Source organism: Halichoerus grypus, chromosome 4, assembly GCF_964656455.1.
Source record: "Halichoerus grypus chromosome 4, mHalGry1.hap1.1, whole genome shotgun sequence".
Classification (NCBI taxonomy): domain Eukaryota; kingdom Metazoa; phylum Chordata; class Mammalia; order Carnivora; family Phocidae; genus Halichoerus; species Halichoerus grypus.
The window spans coordinates 75632977-75652226 of NC_135715.1; the positions used below are offsets into that span (position 1 = coordinate 75632977).

General features: G+C 44.1%; 1 protein-coding gene across 9 annotated transcripts in view; it reads left to right on the forward strand.

The window, feature by feature from the left end:
* Positions 1 to 19250, forward strand: part of SPATA13 (spermatogenesis associated 13) — a 142724-nt gene that overhangs the window by 99780 nt on the left and 23694 nt on the right. The window contains exon 1 of one of the 9 annotated variants that reach the window (XM_036117263.2): positions 11261 to 11476. The exons of the other annotated variants lie outside the window; for them this stretch is intronic. Coding sequence (XP_035973156.1) covers positions 11422 to 11476 — 55 coding nt within the window. The 5' untranslated portion in view covers positions 11261 to 11421. Of the gene's footprint in view, positions 1 to 11260; positions 11477 to 19250 lie in introns of those variants that run through there. 9 annotated transcript variants of the gene reach the window in all.

Genomic DNA, 19250 nt, shown 5'->3' on the forward strand with positions numbered 1-19250 from the left:
CTTCCCAGTTAACGTTGCTGTTCTTCCACTGCGCATATCCCTGTGGAAACGTTTGTGGAAACCTCATGTCAGGCCAGGAGATGGAAAGGAGAGCTTATCCTAGTTAGCGCGTTACAAGCTCAGTTAATATCTTTTGGGGTAGTCCCCACTGGCCAGCACAATGTGGTCGAACACCTGCTAACTGCCCATAGGCATTGGCTTCTGCCCAGGGCCTTAAAGCTGGGTTCAGCCCCCTCTGTGACTTCTCCTCGCAGAGGTGGGTGCTGGTCCTCCGCGAGTAGCCCCAGGAGGCTCGGGGTGCCCAATAGGCGTTCTGCCGGGGTGAATCCCGCAGCAACACCGGGAGTTCTCCTTGCTGAATCACTGATCATGTGAAAGGCTCAAGCAGAAACGATGGGGCGTGGCTGCCTCTTAGGGGAGCCTAATAGGGGCTCTTCTGAAGCTGAGGTCAGCGTGCCTGCAGCCGCGCCTGCACCGGGGCGGACCCAGCCCGGAGCCCAGGGGGCTGGAGAGGCACCCCCGGCCACGTGGCCGGGCGGTGCACGCGGCCGCTGTCCCCGCATCCTGCCCCCACAACTTGCCCCGCAACGGCCACCCCCAGAACGGCCCCCAGGCCTTGCTTGCCTGCGTCTGCGGCATGTTTCCTACACAGATTTAAGGTTGGTTTGTCTAAAAGAAAAAGTGTACTAAGACATCGACAGCTGTCTTGAAAGCCAGGTGATTTTTAAATCCCCAGTGGGGATTATTACTCAGGGGTGACATTATTTCCATGTCTTCAACTTCTCTTTCTTCAATTTGATTTTGTACTGAATGTATTTGCTCAGAAACGGAAAAGATTTCCTTAGATGTATTTATCTACTTTTCCCCATTGAGGAACTGGTATTGGTTGTAAAAGCAAGTTTATTCAGCCTTATTGTGCAGTTGATACGACTGGTATTATTGGTGAGTGATATAGGCTGTGCCATTATGACATAATCAAACAGTGATATTTCAGGAAATGCCCAAGGTGCTCTGAAACTCTCAGAGTTGGGCTTTTAATATGCTCTTGGTTTAGGAGATACCTCATTTGCATTGACCCACTTAATAAATGTATGTGATGTTGTATATCTTGTTATCTCTGTAGCTCTGCCCTATTATGAGTGAGGCGCTGCTAGAGGCTGGGTGGTCCCAAGGAAGCCAGAGACTGTTCTCATAAACCTCCAGTGTGCTATAGGGACTTGTAAAGCCATTGCAAGGATAAAGGAGCTCCGGGTGTAGGGAGAGCATGCAAATCAGATCTGGGGAGTCCCAAGACTTCCTGGAGAAAATGACATCCAAGTTGAGGATTTGTTACTGAACCAATGTGGGTCTGCTCCTTGGCGAGAAATAGACTGACTACAGCAAGTGGAGTGGCCTCACAAGGTTATCTTTATTTATAGTAAATAAGGAGGACACAGGATAATTTCCAAAGCCATGCCTCCCCACACGGGTAAGCAGGCTCCTTCTCTTGGAGTTTGGGATGAATATTCAAAGGGGAGACCTTATCCTTGCATGTAATGGAGAGGCATAAAGTTACACATGCGGACTCAGAAAACATGCCCATACCTATATTGTATGTTATGCTAATGAAGCTTATGCCCCTCCCAGAGCAGGGATTTTAACATAATGTCCTGAGGTAACTGTGGGGCACTTTCATCTTCACAGACTAGTCCTGCTTCAGGCCCAGGGAAGGTGGTCATCCTCCAAATGTTTCTTTTCCTGTTCCAGCAATTAGTTAGCTAGTTTCTAAAAGATAAAATTGATAGGCACAGTCTTCTAGGAGTTTGCTGGGCCCAGGGAGTCTCGCAGGTGACAATGTGAAGGATGAATAGAAGTTAGATTAGGTTTGTTGTTAGGGGAAGGTGTATTCCAAGAGAGGGAACAGCATATGCAAAGGGTGGAAGCCAGAGAAAGGAGAGCACATTTGGGAAACTGAGGTTAGGGATGCCCAACAGAAACTTTCTTACCCCATCCGCAGGCCTCTCAGATTCAGGGTGTCCTGCATGTGCTGACTGATGCCTGCAGCATGATGAGTGCTTGCCTTAGTAGGCTGCTCATTCGGTACTGCTTGAGTTGTATCCCTACCAGGAGTCAAGGGCATGCCTCCAAACCCATTTATGGCAGCTGTATTTATTATTATAATTATAGATCTTACTTAGATATACAAACAAATGAAATGTAAGACTGAAGAGACAACTGTGAAAACTAAGCTGAATACTTTGTAGAGATTCAATAAAGGTGAATTGCCAAAAAATTATTTTCTGTCCAATTGGATGAGAATTGATAGCTGTAAAAAAAAAAAAAGAAAAAAGAAAAATCGAAGAATCTTTACTCAGAATGCTTCACAAGTGTCTCTGGTTATTATTGTACTTGAAAGAAACCAGAACTGGAAATCACAGTTGACACATTCTGGTGTGACCTAGGCAAGAAAGAATGCAGAGTTCCAGTCAGATGATCATACCCGAAGACCTCTGGTCCTTTGTGATAACAAAGATGAACCCATTGCACTTTTATATGTTTTAAGTTAAGATGTTTATGGCATAAATGCAGGTGTGATGTTTTTGACTTAGGGCTTTCAGGCAGCCTGACTGCACCTATGGGAGAACCCCTTCAGTGGGTCTCCTCGCTGTAGCAGGAGGAGGTGAGGGAAGGATTGGAGTGTTGAGAGATGAGTCTAGACCAGAGATCAGAGGTAAGGAGTCTGCCCATTCTGGGCTTCCAGGTGAGGGGATTAGACTAGCCCAGGGGGCAACTAGGAGCCATAGTAGGGTTTTAAGTGGAGTGAGGTGATCAGATTTGCATTTTACAGACATGGCTGGCTAGATTGTGTCCTTCCTGGAGACAGGAAGAGTCTGTTGCTAAATCAAGTGGACAGAGCCCTGATCTAAGAACATGACCATAAGTCGAGGTGCCTGGGTGGTGCAGTCCATTAAGCCTCTGACTCTTGGTTTCGGCGCAGGTCATGATCTCAGGGTCCTGAGATCAAGCCCTGTGTTGGGCTCTGCACTTAAGGCTTAAGACTCTCTCTCCCTCTGTCCCTCCCCACCTGCATGCTCATGCTTGCACTCTCTCTCTCTCAAAATAAATAATCTTTAAAAAGAGAGAAGAGAACACGTGACCATAGTCCTGGAGAAATGAAAACTTGGAGGTCCAGCCAGTTGGATGTTTTGGGTGCTGAAATCCAGGTGCCTGGGTAATGGGGAGCATAGGAGAAAAGCATATGAATGGGAGACTTGTTTCCATTCCAGGCATGTTGAATTGGAGGCACAGGTGGGACAGCCAAGTGAAGATGTTCTCACCATGCCCTTCATCATAATAGTCTGATATTGGGGAGGAAGACCCAGGAGAGAAGACTTGAAAGTCCTCAGCAAATGAGTGGTTGTTCTTAAGGCTATTGGAAGCAGTGTTATCATCCAGGGTGTGTATGAAAAATTACAAGAGGACCAGCAACATTTGGGGACCAGTAAAGGAAAACAAAATCCACAAAGAAGATAGGAAAGGAATGGCCAGACTGCTAAGTGGTTTCCCAGATGTCAGAGGAAGCCCGGCTTCAGGGACGGAATGGTTAGCAAGGTCACATATAGCCAGAGTGAAGTTGGGCATTCTGAAAGATACACATTGGATTTGCGGCAAGGAGGAGGACAGTGTTGACCTTGATTGGCAAAGGCAGCTTGAGTTCACTGGGAGGGCAGAGCCAGAATGCAGCAGGAGGGTGGCTGCAAGGCCGTGGGGGAAGTCAGGACTTTAAGTTTTAGTACAGAGGTGTTTTATCAATTTTGTTTCTTGTTTCCCTTAAATGTTAGGGCTAATTAAAAAACTTTTGTCTTGCTACCTTATTAAAAAATTATTTTGGCTTTACAGTATCTGAAAGCTCATTGATACAGATGGGTCTGTGTTTATTTTTACTAAATGTTTTTGAAAGAAATAGTAATATTAGGTATGCATCAGGAAGTTCCATTCCTTGATTTAGGGTTATGAAATAATACCCCAACATTAAGGAGGTGGAGGAAATTTAATCAGAAGAGTTTATGCCATTTTAACTCTTGATTTTTTAATTAAATAAGTTGTAAGAAATTACTGAAGCAATTTTTTTGAAAAGTCATGTGATGAAGTTAATAAATTTATTAAAACACTTCAGATTTATTCTTTTACCTGGTCAAAACAAAGAAAATACGTTTTTTCCCTTTGCCTTAATTTGCTGCTGTTGATCCTCTTTCTAATTTGTTATTCTAATTACTGTTATGAAAGTTAATTTTCTCATTGATAGATCTTTGGGTCAAAAAACAGAATTGAATCCTAATCCTGTTGACTAGCTATGTGACCTTAACCTCAGAGTCTTAATGTCCTCCTTTGTAAAAGGAAATATTAATGTTCTGTACCCCACGGATGTGTGAGAACAACGTGGTGCACAGTAAATATGTAGCAAATATTAGCTGTCATTCCTGCAAAAAGCCAGAGGGATGTATTCGTTACACAGGGGACAAGTAGTGAGGACCAGTGGTCCATGTTTATTGCCAGAGTTCTGAGTTACTTATTTGACTGCACTAACCAGCAGTTTAACCTTAGACAAGTCACTTAATCCAATGAGTAAAGCCCTAGAGCACTAGAAGTCTTTATGGAACAATATTCTGTTTAATTATTATCCAAATATAGGTTAAGCAAATTTAAAATGCATACACTCAGGTTATTAGCAAAAGAAAAAACTAGAAAGAATTTTTTCTGTTGATTCTCTTGACCCAAGATTTTAGGCATTATCTAAGGATGTTCCAAAGTATCACTTAGAGACTACACCAAGTTTTTTGTTAAAGCAAAAGAGAAAAAGAAACACAAAGCAAGTGTTAAGGCGTATGTGATGCCTTGAAGTTATTATAACCACGCCATTAAACCTTTTTGTCTGATCTCTTATTGTTTGGATTATCTTTCTGCGCCTGCTTCTCAAAAGTTTTCTTTCAATAATGAATCAGAGAGAAAATACAAAATCAGATCTTGTTTGCTTAGCACCTACTGAGAGTGATAGTAACAGTTCTTGGGAAAGCAGGTTTGAAGAATTGGGGATAGCGAGTTTTGGTTGTCGTGTGGACGTCATGAGTCTGGTCTAGTTCTCTTCTCTCCATCCCACTTTTATACTCTATTTCCAAGGGACACTGGGCATTGCTTGTATTTATTTGTGAAACAGGATGACTTAGTTCACTTGTCTTTAGGCACGTACTTGCAGGAAAAATGTTTTCCTGCCTGCTAACACTGAGCACGTTAAAAATCTCTCTTCTGACCATGCTGTGAGACAGTGTGGATTCCACAGTCAGAGGAATTTAGAAATTATTCCGTATACAGGAACAAGTATTACAAACATGGACATCAATGCCTTGAACCACAGTCCCTGCAAGTTTTAGACATGCTCTTAGCTCCAATGGGAGTTTTATCTGTGCTGGTATTTCATGCCTTAATCACTGCCTATAATCAGGATTTTTTAAGAAGGAACTTAATGTTTTAGTCTGTCTCAGAAAAATAACAAAGCTTTTCACCTTTTCCCAGCAAATTCTTGAAATTGTTATCATCTTAACAGTTCAAACATTCTCAGTTCTAAAACTTGGATTTGTTCACATCTTTCTAGGATTAAAAAAAAAGTAAAAAGTCTTTAAAATATCCTGTGTCCAATACAAGTTTCAGAAATTGGATTTTAAAAGTAGAAGAAAGAATATTACAAGTCACAAAGGAGAGCCAAGAGATCTAAACATGTAGCAAACAACCACACAGTGCCTGTACTCTGTGCATGCTGTTTTTCCCAAAGCTGAATCCAACAAGGCTTAACACTACGCAGACCTTCTTCCTCCCTCAGTTCAGCAAGATTTCAGTTGTAAGTAGTGTAGCTGGCACCGAGACCGGATCGGGCTGACTTGGAAGCCCAGATTGCTTCCTTTCTACCCGCTGTCTTGCAGGTGCTATACAAAACACAAAATGATTTTTTTTTATGTGTACAGAAGTATACCTGTGTGTCGGCTTTTAAGATCATGCCCTAATAATTGCCTTTAATTAAAACAAAAGAAGAAAGGGAAATTCATCCAGTATCTATTTTGCTCTTGTTGTTGAAACCTGCTCAGTCTTGAGGACGCAAAGACAAATACATAAATACAGAGCAGACATGAAATATGTACTAGGTCCAGAAGGATGAAAAAAAAACCCACAAAAACATGTTGTTTACAGAAGATGGGAGAAGCAGAGGTCTTAAAATGAAGACCTTACTTTTCTTTTAAAGGGCAATTTTTATTTGTTTCTGAATTAGTCTAAACATTGTGATAAACAGTGCCCAGGATCAATGTCTTTTTTGGAGAGGTTGGGGCATGGAGTAGGGGCACGTGGGAGGGTTTTTAAGCCCCTGAGAAAATTTTCCATCGTCTTGTGTGTTTGAGTCTGCGTTACCACAGACTGAAAAGCAGTAGCTTTGAAAACACAAAGAGAGGCACATTGACATCCTCTGTATCGTCAAGTGTGCACTGGGTGGTTCTCACCCAGCAGCTTCTTATAACTCGGGCTCCACTTCCTGTGTGCTCTATGTGACAGGGTCCTCCCCTTCTGTGGTGAGGAGCCCGGCTGCCGAAGGATGTTTCAGTAAGACCTCAGTTGAGCCTGCCTTAGCCATACACGAGCAGGCAGCATATACAAGTTTCAGAAATTGGTTATATTTTCTTATATTTCTCTGGAAAATAGCATAACTGGTCTGTAGATGAATAATACGGCTTGTTTATTGTGATTAAATCCATTCAGAATAAAGGGATCCCTCTGGATACTCAGTTATTTGTGCTAGTGGACAAGGGAGCATTGGTTTGAATAACTGATAGCAAATGTAGCAAATTAGTTCCTGTTAAGGAGTCCCCCATTCCAGCTTTAGGAACTGCGGCCCCGTATCAGCAATGGAGAAGAGCAAGTGAGTGTACACAGAACACATGCTGCAGGGGTGCCTGGGTGGCTCAGTCAGTTAAGCGTCTGCCTTCAGCTCAGGTCATGATCCTGGGGTCCTGGGATCGAGCTCCGCATCAGCAGGGAGTCTGCTTCTCCCTCTCCTTCTGCCCCTCCCCCTGCTTGTGCTCTCTCTTTCAAATAAATAAATAAAATCTTAAAAAAAAAAAAATGCATTCTGCGTTACTTTTGATTCTGGGTAGTCGTTGTTCACATGGGAGTTTGTACTGTAGCTCAGTCCAGCCAGATGTAGGGAGTTCCTCCGTTCGTGGTGACGTGGTACCTGTCCTTGAGCCCATTTTCTAAAACTGACAGTATTGTCATGCCAAAGGATAGTGTTACTCTGTCTTCTGGGGCCTTCTCCTATCTTGTGCCTGTCCTGTAGCTCTTGGTGATGGGGCCATATCTAAACCTAGCGGGGACATAAAGTTACCAGGATATTCCTAGGCTAAGGACACCTCTGTCATGTGGGAAAGGTTGCTGCTTTCAGCAGCAGCAGGGAAACTTTGAGCAGAAAACCAGTGCTGGTAATCTTTCTGCACAAAGCAGAAGGTGGTCATGTAAGAAAATCTATACCATATTGTATTTAAAAGAAGAAGATCTCAGGGGCTCCTGGGTGGCTCAGTCGTTAAGCGTCTGCCTTCGGCTCAGGTCATGATCCCAGGGTCCTGGGATCGAGCCCCGCATCGGGCTCCCTGCTCTGCGGGAAGCCTGCTTCTCCCTCTCCCACTCCCCCTGCTTGTGTTCCCTCTCTTGCCGTGTCTCGCTCTGTCAAATACATAAATGGAATCTTTAAAAAAAAAAAAAGAAGATCTCAGAAATTCAGAGCTAAATGGAACCTTAAACGACCACCTAGTCAATCTCAAGAAACAGTCCTGGAGAAGTAGAGATGACCACTGGTTTGAGTTTGAGGTATCACTACTAACTTACCCCAATTGTTTTATGGCATTTCCTTTCCACATAGGTGTGTGTAAATATATATGGGTCTTAGGACCACTTTGCCGAAAATCACCTTAATTTCTGTATCTTTAATATAAGAAAAATCATCATAACATTCCATGTGTTTTCAACTTTTACTTTATTTTCACTGATTTCTGAATATTTGATAATAGGATATAATTTGAATTTCTCTCCTCCCCTGTGGGACGGATCACTTACTTAATTCTTTCAGGGTTGCCAGTAATCAATGTTTGTAATTCCCAGTCCTGACCGTGTAATGTAGTGGTGTCTTATCCAAGGAGAATAGATTAATGTGTGTGTTTGGGTGGGGGTGGAGTTTAACTTCAACTTTTTTTTTTCAACTATGCTTAAGGTCTTTTTTTTTTTCTTTTTTAGATTTTATTTATTTATTTGACAGAGAGAGACACAGCGAGAGAGGGAACACAAGCAGGGGGAGTGGGAGAGGGAGAAGCAGGCCTCCCGCGGAGCAGGGAGCCCGATGCGGGGCTCAATCCCAGGACCCTGGGACCACGACATGAGCCGAAGGCAGATGCTTAACGACTGAGCCACCCAGGCGCCCCTATGCTTAAGGTCTTTGCTGTAGTATTCTTATTCTATACTTACTGTAGTATTCTTGTAAATACAGGCTTTAATCACTAAAAAAAATTTTTAAGCTGAAAGTCAAACCTCTGTATTACTTCTTCCAAAAATATCTTAAAAGGGTTGTTGGGTCAGTATCCTTCGATAAGATGCCTCATTTAAACACAGTTTTTGTTTACTTTTTTCCTTCTTTTTATCTTTGTTTTGTTTTGGGTGTGCAGTAAAGTAAGTTTACTTAGTAAATGCCTTTGATTTAAGATCCTAAACTCCCAAGGATCTTAGTGTAGTGCCTTGACCCTATCTCTGGATTTGGAAGAAGTCCTTGGGATATAAGAGCTACCCTTGTACCAGCTGCCAGTGAAAAGCAAAAGTGAGCAAACAAACCCTTAGGACAATACCAAGGAAATGTGGCAAAGAGATCTTTTTCTTTTTGACATCTTGCAATTTTAACCAACCAAGCAAACAGACGAACCCCAAATTTAAGAAAATGAAAACACTCTAGATTTTATTTGCCTCCTGCTGGAATTTAAACTTAGAAGGGATACCCATCAGAATTAATTTCAACTTTTCACTGGTCAGTATCTCAGCATTTCACCTCTTTATTCTAACTAAAACCACATCTATCCATTCATTCCATTGTCTTCATTAGTTTCTGAATTGATTTTTAAAAGGCACACTAGCATTCACGATATTGCCTCAGAGGAAGGAGTTTCTTGAATTGACTAGAACAATACTTCTCAAACCTGAATGTGTATTTGAATGCCCCAGACCTTGTTAAAATGCAGGTTCCGGTTCTACGTATGTGGGTGGGGACCCAGAGTCTTCACTGCTAACCACCTGCCGGGTCATGCGGGTGCTATGGGTCTGTGGACCACACCCCAAGTGGCAAGGCCCTAGCACACTTTCTTTGGGAGTTTAGTAATATGTGTTACTATTAAAAGAGAGTTTTGTGACCCAATAAGGTTGGGAAATTCTGTTATAAACAATGTTACACAGCTGTCATTTGGATTTATGGGAGCCTGTGGCTACTAATGTATCCTTGTGCATTTCCTAGAGGTAGACTTTTTGCATGGACCTGCTATGCAACTAGTATTCCCTGTGACATATATATAGGAAACTTTACCTTATAGACTCTGTTCTGAAAAATAATTTCAAGGAGTCTTTTGAGTCCATAATTTAATTTAGTACCACCTTTTTAAAGAAGCGATAGGCCCCTTTTGAATGAGCCATTTTACTAATCATTTAAAAAATCTGACTCTCTTGGGCGCCTGGGTGGCTCAGTTGGTTAAGCGACTGCCTTCGGCTCAGGTCATGATCCTGGAGTTCCGGGATTGAGTCCCACATCGGGCTCCCTGCTCAGCAGGGAGTCCGCTCCTCCCTCTCATGCTCTCTGTCTCTCATTCTCTCTCTCGCAAATAAATACAATCTTAAAAAAAAAAAAAAAATTAAAAAAAAAAATCTGACTCTCTTAAATCATTTTAAAAAATACTTGCAAAGGGAAAATTTGAAGCTGATCTGGTGTTGTGAGTGTGATTTTGTGTGTGTGTGTGTTGTCACTGCATTTCACCTTTGTTATGGATTATTAAAGTTGTGAGTTCTCGAGAAGACCTTCTTTAGCTGGATTTAAGGGTGGGATGCATCAAGTCAGTAGAAACAGCCCCAATACTTAAGAACAGTCTACAGTATAGCACATAGTCAACATGGGTAGTGTATTAATCATGCAGTTTTGCCTAGTGAGTTCATGCTGTGTGGGAACTAGCACCTTTTCGTGGACCTTGGGTCTTTTGAAGTTGAGATAGCATTATTGGTGACATTTATTAATCTCTAATGAAGTGCTGGTATTGTTCTAAATACTTTTTAATATGTTCTCAATCACCCTCAGAAGATTATTGGTGCCCCAGTCATACCCATTCTACAGACCAGAAACTGAGATCCCTAGAGACTTAGAAACTTTTCCTAATGTAGTTTGGTAGAGCAGATTTTGAACCCAGGGGTCTGAGTGCCATCAGTGTAAAACATGCATTTACTAATTGGTTCTGTTACTGTTTTAACCACTGTTTATTGACGGATGACCATGTGATCACTACTTTGCATATATTATATCTCGTTCATAAAGTTAAAAAGGCAACGTCTTCCTGTCATGAAGAAATTGAAGGAAGCGTAGTTTGTTAACGATTGTTGTTTCACAATATAAAAGAAAGACTTGCTCATCGTACATAACTTGGAAAATGGTGAAAAGTATGGGCGAAATAAATGACCTGTATGTCATCTAGAGAGATGCTGTAAGAAACAGCAATTCTCTTCATTATAGACGATACACACTTTATATAGTGTGAAAGATATACATATTACTTTCACATAGTAGACGGTACACATACATACATATATATTTTTTGAACAAAATCCTTCCTTTAAGGTGATTTCATAAATTTACAATTAACATAACTCAGATTTTTGTCATGAAATCCTAACTCCATTTTTGAACTTAGCGACCTCTCTGCTTTTTCCCCTGTGAAATAGATACCTTTTTAAAAGCTCTCTGAAAGTCTAACTCAGCCTTTGGGATTGTAATTAAAAGCAGCAAACGCATTTCTCCCACCTTCGGCAAAGGCTCTTGACCACACCTGATACGCTGGTGAGTGTGTTTGGGTTTGGTACGCGGAGGCTTTGCTTGAGTTTAGAGTTTCCTCCCTGACGTCCCTGGGACGTCTGGAGCCGCCAACCGTAGCGGCTCTGAGCAGTGAGCGAGCTGTCAGCCTCTGAGCAGGCTCTGGCCGGGAGTGCACACAGCGTCAAAGCCGTGAATAAGCGATTTCTGCAGTTTCCGTAGCTGAGAGCCTGTGTGATTCTCCGTGATGCTCAGTCACACCCCAGTCCTGCTCTGAATGTGGCTGTTTTTCAAAGAGAAGGATGGTAGCTAGAGGGGAAATAGCAAGATTTTGGAGTCTGGAAAGCCTTCACATGGGTATGTGTGCACAGAATGAATTATTATATTGTGGCGATGTTGCTGATTCCACTGTTTCCTTCCAAGTTACGCTGCTTTCTCTTTGCTGCTTCTTGTCAGTTTAAGTGTGTCTGTGAAAGTTCATTCATCCTAGTGCAGCGTCCTGAGGGTACTTTTAGTTGTGGGTACAGTAAATCAAGGAAACTGGCTTTGTTTATGGTATAGCTGTTAGTGTGAAATGGAAAATAAGAAGCAAGCATCCTGTATGAGTTATGGATCTGGTTTTTATTGTGCTGGTGTTTCTTCTGTTACATGAAATTCTTTTATACAAGAGTTTATTGTTGGGCTGTATATAAAAATGTTCCTTGCTGATTTGGGGTATGTAAGGCTCTCAGTTGATTTCTGAAAAAGACTGTTTACTGTTTTCAAAAGTGTATTGCCCCGTATTTGGTTACTGCACTGTTCTCCCTCTTACTTTTCAGTACTTTTGTGAGTGTTGTCAGCTAAAGTAGTTCCTCTTTAAATGTGAAGGAAATGTGGTGCTCTCACCCTAAAAAGTTATAGATTGTGATCCATGTATTCTTTAAAAGGAGTAAGAAAAAACAACTACTTCACAGGAAGAATTTTAGCCAACTGCTACAACGTGGATACAGTAGGATGCCTTTTTAAAAGTCTTCTCTCTGTTTTTGCCTTAAGTCAATGCCAGTAACTCAGACTGAAATGAATGAGAATTGCAGCTGACAGCTTGAAGGCTGCCTTGGGCCTCACTGGGGCAATACAGTTTAGAGTTTGTGCTTCTTCCTTGTTTTAATTGGTTTTCTGTGTTGGCCGAGAGCAGACAGGGATGTGGTTATGGCTTCTGTGTCTGGCAGACTGAAAAAACAAGACCAGCGTGTACGCCCGTTTCACTAAAAAGTTGCCCACTGATAACTGCATTCAGAGCACAGACCTGCCTACCAGGGGCTGTGCTTGTCCACTTCAGTAACTGGGTACCATGATCCTGTTGTCTGCTGTGGACCAGATGAGGCTGGAATGGAGAACAGGGGGTGCTGGCTGCCCCACTCATCCTGAGCACCAGTGGGTGGATCTGTGTGTTTATTACAGCCGAGCCAGCCACGCCAGCGTGTGGGAGAGCAGAGGTGGCCAGGCGGGCAGTGAGGGGAGCCCCCCGCTGTCCTGCTCCTCTCAGCATTCCTCCACTCCCTGGGCAAGATTCCCAGTCTTTCTTCCCACACTCTTGCAAAGGCCGAGGGAAGGCCTGACCTAGCCTCTGGCTGTGAGTGGAATGCTCTCGATGTAGCTAAAGAAAGAGGCGCAGCATGGCAGAATCTTCTGTGCAAGGCTTTGCGCTCGCCCCCACCGCCGTGTTGCCTGAGGCTCCCCTGCTCCTGCCCTGCCACCGCAGGTGGCTCTGTTCCTTCGATGAGCCTGGCTGGAAAGAAAAGGAAGGAACTCTCTTTAACTGGGAAGGCTGGTTCTGTAGGAATTTTCTCTTCTCCGGCTCTGAATGTTTACTGGCTCAGTGTGTTCCAAAGACTTTTTCATACACTGGCTATGCTAAGCATATGTGTGTATGTATATATATATATAATGGAAATGACAGCAAACACAGTATTTAGTTGACTTTAAATGATATGCCAGCATAAGATAAAATACTGAGTTTGCTAAATTCTGGGTTCTCTTTTATTTGAGCACCCTGATTGGGCGGGGGGCAGGGGAGGGGTTGGGGGACCCTGAGGGACAGCCTGATGGCCCTTCTCTCAGGAGGAAGCTCCAGCCAGGGACAGGCAGGGAGAGGGTGGGCCCTGGGCCGTGGTCCCTGTGGCTAAGTGAGGGCAGGACTGAGGCAGGTGCGTAGCAGGATTGCTTTGGAGCCAGACAGACCTGGGTTTGAATTCCAGCCCCACCACCTGGGAGCAGTTACTTAACCTCTTTGAGCCACAATTTCCTTCCCTATAAACGGACAGTATTAATTCCAAGATGCTTACAAGGCTTGACCAAGATGATTTATATTAAGTGTTTAGCGCAGTGCCTGGTACACACTAAGAGTTCATTCCGGGGATGTGGTGAAACCAGATAGGTTCTTGCTCAGGATTTGCGCAGCCAGCCAAGAAGCAACCATCAGGAGCTGCGAGGGGGTGGTGAGACCCAGCCCAGAGAGCTGTCGGGGGGTAGCCAAGTGGGGGAGAGGAGCCCAGGACAGATCCACGGGTGGCAGCATGGTGGACTGGGGAGCCATAGTCAGAACCAGAAACCCAAGGAAGAGCAGCAGCTTGCTAAGAGGATGCCAAGGGACAAGCCCAAAGGTAAAACCTGAGGGTTCATGGCAAGACACTGAGAAACCGAGAGCCTAAATCCCATGTCTGAATTGGAGACGGGACGGAGGGCAAGCTTCCAGAGTGGGAGGAAGCTGAGGTCTCTCCATCTGCTCTGCTCCCAGGGGAGAGTGGAGCTCCGGGAGACCTTGGGGGTGTTGTCTTGGGGATACGAAACCCTGGTATCTGAGGGCTCTGAATACCCACTTGGCATATGAGCACAAGCAGACTCTTTTCCAAATGATATAGAATATATGTATATGACCCAACTCTAGGGTAAGTTTTGGCCTTAAATTGAGAAGAGGGAAGATGATTCATAGGTAGTTTAAAACAAAACTCATTAAACCATTTGTAGAAACAAAATCCACTGTCGGGGGTTTGGTGTAAATGAAGCCCAGTTGTGATGTAACTTATTCACATCACCAACCACTCCAGGCAGCAGAAGTCAGCAGTGGCCCTAAGTTGAATCCAGATGAAAAGCTATATGCTGGGAGAATTATTTTCAGAAGACCCATAGACACTATTAAACGTTATCAGTGAAGGCTAGCATGTCCATTTCTAGGACCCTTTTTGATCTTATTGTCAATACATTTAAAAGGCTCAAAAATACTATTTATGGGAAATGGTTTGCAGGTCTTGATTAGGCATAATAGTCACTTTCGTGACGGTAACATTTTAAATTCTAGATATGAAAGCTAATCATTCAAGCCTTTCACCCAGTCAAGTGACAGTGACTAGTAAGCATGTTTCTTTTCCCTAAAAAGTTCTTTTACCTGGGAGAGGGGTGGGGGCAGATATAAAGAGATAGGTACATGAACAACTAACCAGAATATTGTAGTTAAACAGCTAAAATATAATAACATAAGTGTGATGAATATTTTAAAGGTGGTAAGCCCTACCATGCTTCTGGAACATCAGAGACAGAGATTGTTGCTGCAGGGGATCAGGGAATAACAGGGAGGAGAGCCAAAAAGTCATGGAACCCATCACTAAGAAGTGGGAGCCAAGCTGCCTCAAAGTCGACGAGGCAGAATCTGATTGGCTCTTTGGATGAGAATGTTGCTCCATGTGGAGAGGGTGGCATGGACAAAGGGATTTTGTCCTTTTTGTTAATATAGGGAACATTCAGTGGTACAGAGTAGCTAAAGCAGAGGTTTTCACCAATGAGATCAGGGTACGTTGCTCTCCAGATTGTGACTTGCTGCACGGACAGGCCACAGAACCCATCCATCCTAGAACAAATCCATGCGGGTGGTTTACGTAAGTTTGGCCTTCAAGTCCCATGGTTCCCACAGTTAGCCAGGCATCAGAATCACTTGGCATGCTTTTGGAAATCAGTTCTCAGCAAACATCCCACTCTCCCTGAGCACTTGGTTCCGTGGTCCAGCGTAGGGCAGGAATCTTTATTCTAAACATTCCCCAGGTGATTGGGAGCCATCCCTGTTGGATGCATGGGAGCCACTGAAGAGGAAGGAGTGTCTCGTGTTTTGACACTGAAGCCAGCCCCCTGGAACCGGGTTGGTCCCCTCTGTGTGCGTCTCCATGGCTCAAGAGTGGCTCTGGGTCGTCGGGGTTTCAGCCCCTGCAGCGGTGGCTCTGTGAGAGCTGCTCACGCCCTGAGCCCAAGCTGCTGGCCTGCCTCCCTCCCCTGAGTTTGCTATTTCTGGTTTGAAGATGGGAAGCGAGGCGGGCTTATCTCGAACCTGAGGAAGTCTTGAGTGACCAGCAGGAGGTTTTCTAAAATATGTGTTTTGAACAGATTATTCTAAGTGTAGGAATTCCCCTGCAATCAGCCAGGTTTGGTGAGGGGAAGTCCCCCCAGAGGAGCTGCCCCGCGGCGGGAGGAGGGCTGCTCGGTAGGTAGTCCGTGTTGGGGTGAGGTGCATCATGACAACGGCTGACATCTGGTGACCTTCACATCAAGTGGCTGATGGTGAAGCCCGCTGTGTTCGTTCTTACCTTCTTTTTATGTAACAAAACACTTCCACATGCACCCTGTCACTGGCCCTCCCCACGGACGCCTGAGACACATTAAGAGACGTGTCATTTTTCTCCATTGCAAATGAGAAAGTGAAGACTCAGGGAGCTCAGGGTCTTTTTCTGCGTGGCCTTGCTTGGACCCACACCAAGGTCTCTAGACTCCCAGACCGGTGCTTTTGAAATTCCATCACTCTGCTCAAAACCCCTTAAACATGCAGAAATAAGCTAAACGGGAAATAGACGGGTTGTGTGTCCTGAGAAAAGCTCCCACCAGGACATGTTTTCTGTGTGCGTAAATCGGACTCCTATAGGAAGTCCTTACCCTTTGGCACATGTTATAAAACAAAATTTTCCATTGTTGGTGATGTTTGATATTTCCTGTCATAAAAATTCACCTTTGGAGTCTGTAGCCAGGTTTCATCCCTTCACCAATGCAAAATATAAGTCCAGACAGAAGAATGTCTGTTGCGTCCCTGAGGAATGTTTCCCTTAGGAATGTGGAAGCTGTTTATTGTTGGCCTTTAAAAAAAAAACAAACAAAAGGAACCTTAGGTCATCTCTAGTTGTATTATCTCTGTATTTGCAGCGGTCCTGCTGACTTAAAAATAGTCTGTGCTCTATGGATGTGTGGCTCTCTCCAGTTGTCCCTAAAGCCACATCTGGCCGGGCTGTGCATGTGGCCTGGGGAGGTGACCGGTTCACTCAGGAAGTAAGCAGGGAACCGCGGTGGGGGTGGGGGTGGGGGAGGGGAGAACTCAGAGCTAAATCTCAAGGTACGACTGCAGAAGGGACAGGGCTAGGTAGGGGATGCCACAGGAAGAAGGTGGCCCAAGTGCAGCACCTGGGAGACCCTCAGGGAACAACAGCCTTTCCAGAAGGATGCTAACTATGACAATTCAACAAGAATGTTAAGAATTCATTTTATACAGACTTAGAGTATTTCTGTGGATTTACTCTATGGAAAAAGGTGTATTTCAAAATTGGTCCGAGCCAGAGCTATGTGCTAAAAATCAGTATGCAGAGCTTTTAGATAGCGAAGGATGTTCTCTTTGGGCTTGAGTGCAGCTTTTTTTTTTTTTTTTTTAAGATTTTTTATTTATTTATTTGACACAGAGAGCACAAGCAGGTGGAGTAGCAGCAGAGGGAGAGGGAGAAGCAGGCTTCCCGCCGAGCAGGCAGCCCGATGCGGGGCTCGATCCCAGGACCCTGGGATCATGACCTGAGCCGAAGGTAGACGCTTAACGACTGAGCCACCCAGGCGCCCCTTGAGTGCAGCTTTAAGAAGTGCTATGGAAAGAGAACACACCGTGTCTGCTTTCATATTACTGTATCTAGGGCTTTGGGGGATTTTAAAAGTGATTTCAATCCACAACAATCTTTGATCCATGTTTCCAAGATTGTTTTCAAAAATGGCTTTTCCACACCTATGTATTCAACAGAAGAAATACGTTTGGTGAGGCTGTGGAGAAATTGGAGCCCTGTGCATTGTTGGTGAGCGTATACAGTGGGGCAGCCACGGTGGAAAACAGTATGGAAGTTCCTCCAAAAGTTAAAATAGAGTTGCCATGTAATCCAGCAATCCCACTTCTGGGTATACATCCCAAAGAATTCAAAGCAGGGTCTCCAAGAGATCTGTGCATAGCCATGTTCACTGCAGCATGACTCACCGTGGCCAAGAGCGGGGAGCAACCCAGGGACATCCACAGATGAATGGATATAGAAAACATGGTGTGTACATACAATGGAATATTATTCTACCTTTAAAAGGAAGGAAATTCCGACAACATGCTACACACATGAACCCTGAGGACATGATGCTAAGTGAAATAAGCCAGTCACAAAGGGACGAATGCTGTATGGCCCCACTTAAAGTATCTAAAGTGGTCAAAATCATAGAAACAGAAAGTAAGAAGGTGGCTGCCAAGGAAGGGGGTAGGAAGAAGGGAGAATTAGTGTTTAATGGGTATAAGGTTTCCATCTTGCAAGATGAAAAAGTTCTGGCGACCTGTTCACAACCATGCGAATATGCAACACTGTTGAACTGCAGTTAAAATGGCTAAGATGGTTAATGTAATGTTACTGTGGTTTTTTTTTAAACACAATAGAAAGGAGGAAAGGAAGGAAGACATTAAATTTACTCTTTTTATTATTAGAATATATTCATTTCTCCTAATTTTGCTGAAGGTACATATTGAGAATTTATCGTAGCTCCACATCATGCAAAATTCTCCCAAAGAAAAAGTCACCATGACTGACCTTAATCTATAGTTGAAGATTTTGAGGTCATTAGGTTAAGTGAGACTACACTCACTCAGTGAGGAAGTGATGAGGCGGAGTGAAGAGGCCTGCGATCCACGTGGCCCGTGGCGCAGACCGGCTGTGTGTGCAGAGGCCTGCCCGGTGGAGGTGCCCGTGGGCTTCGGCACACGGTGGGAGAGAAGATCTGCTATGTAGAGTGGGGTCGGATTACAGAGGGCCTTGAACTGCTGCAGGAGAATTTTGTCAGGATGCAATTGACAACTACGATGTAGTTTCTAGTGAAAATGATGAAACCGATGTTTTAAGAAGTTCACCTTGGATAAGTCTCGGGAATAAAAGGCACAACATAAGGAATATAGTCAATAATATTGTGATAGCGTCCTGTGGGAATAGGCGGGAGCTCCACTTGTGAATATAGCACGGTGTTATCAAATTACTATGTGGCGCACCTCAAACTTAAGGAACATCGTGTGTCAACTATACTTAAAAAAAGAAAGAAAAGGTACAGACAGAAAACCAGTTTACCTTGGAAGTGAGCTGTAGGATGGCTGGCAGGGAGCCAGGTGGGGACGGCAAGCAGGAAGACCACCGTGTGCATCTGGCCTTGCACCCAGCTCTGTGTAGCCCTGTTAAATAGTTAAAGATCTTGGAACTTTAGCTTTTCTCATCAGCAATCTGCAGTTCAGTTAAAAACCAATATTTTGAGTGCTTTTTCTCTGCCAGGTATTATGCGAGGTGCCAGGGATACAAAAACGGACTCTGTCCCTACCCTAAAGGAAGTTACGGTCTCAGAAGGGCAACACACATGTCAAGACAGTGCGTATGCACTGAGGCCGCATCAAACTGTAGCACTAAAATCCCTCCCATCCAGACAGCAGACACTGAAAACCCCAACTCCATAAAATGTGTGTAAATTATAGGACAGAAACAAGGAGTCCTCAACTGAGAGGGACTTGAAAATCGTGAAGGGAAAAGGATAAAACAGAAAATCAGATCTTGGCAGACCCAGTTGGGACCCGGGATCAGGAGTAGGAAGAAAAGGGAAGCAAGAGGGACAGGAGATGGGTGAACATTGCTATGCTCCAGAATGCTGTGGAAGTACCAAGATTGGGATAGTAAGCCATTTTTATTCTGTCCAGTCGTCTTTGCCTTATCACTTAATAACAAGGGTAGTCCTGGCAGAGGCAGCGCCGGCGAGGAGGAGCGAGGACATTGGCTTGATCGCTGCCGCACACGCCGTG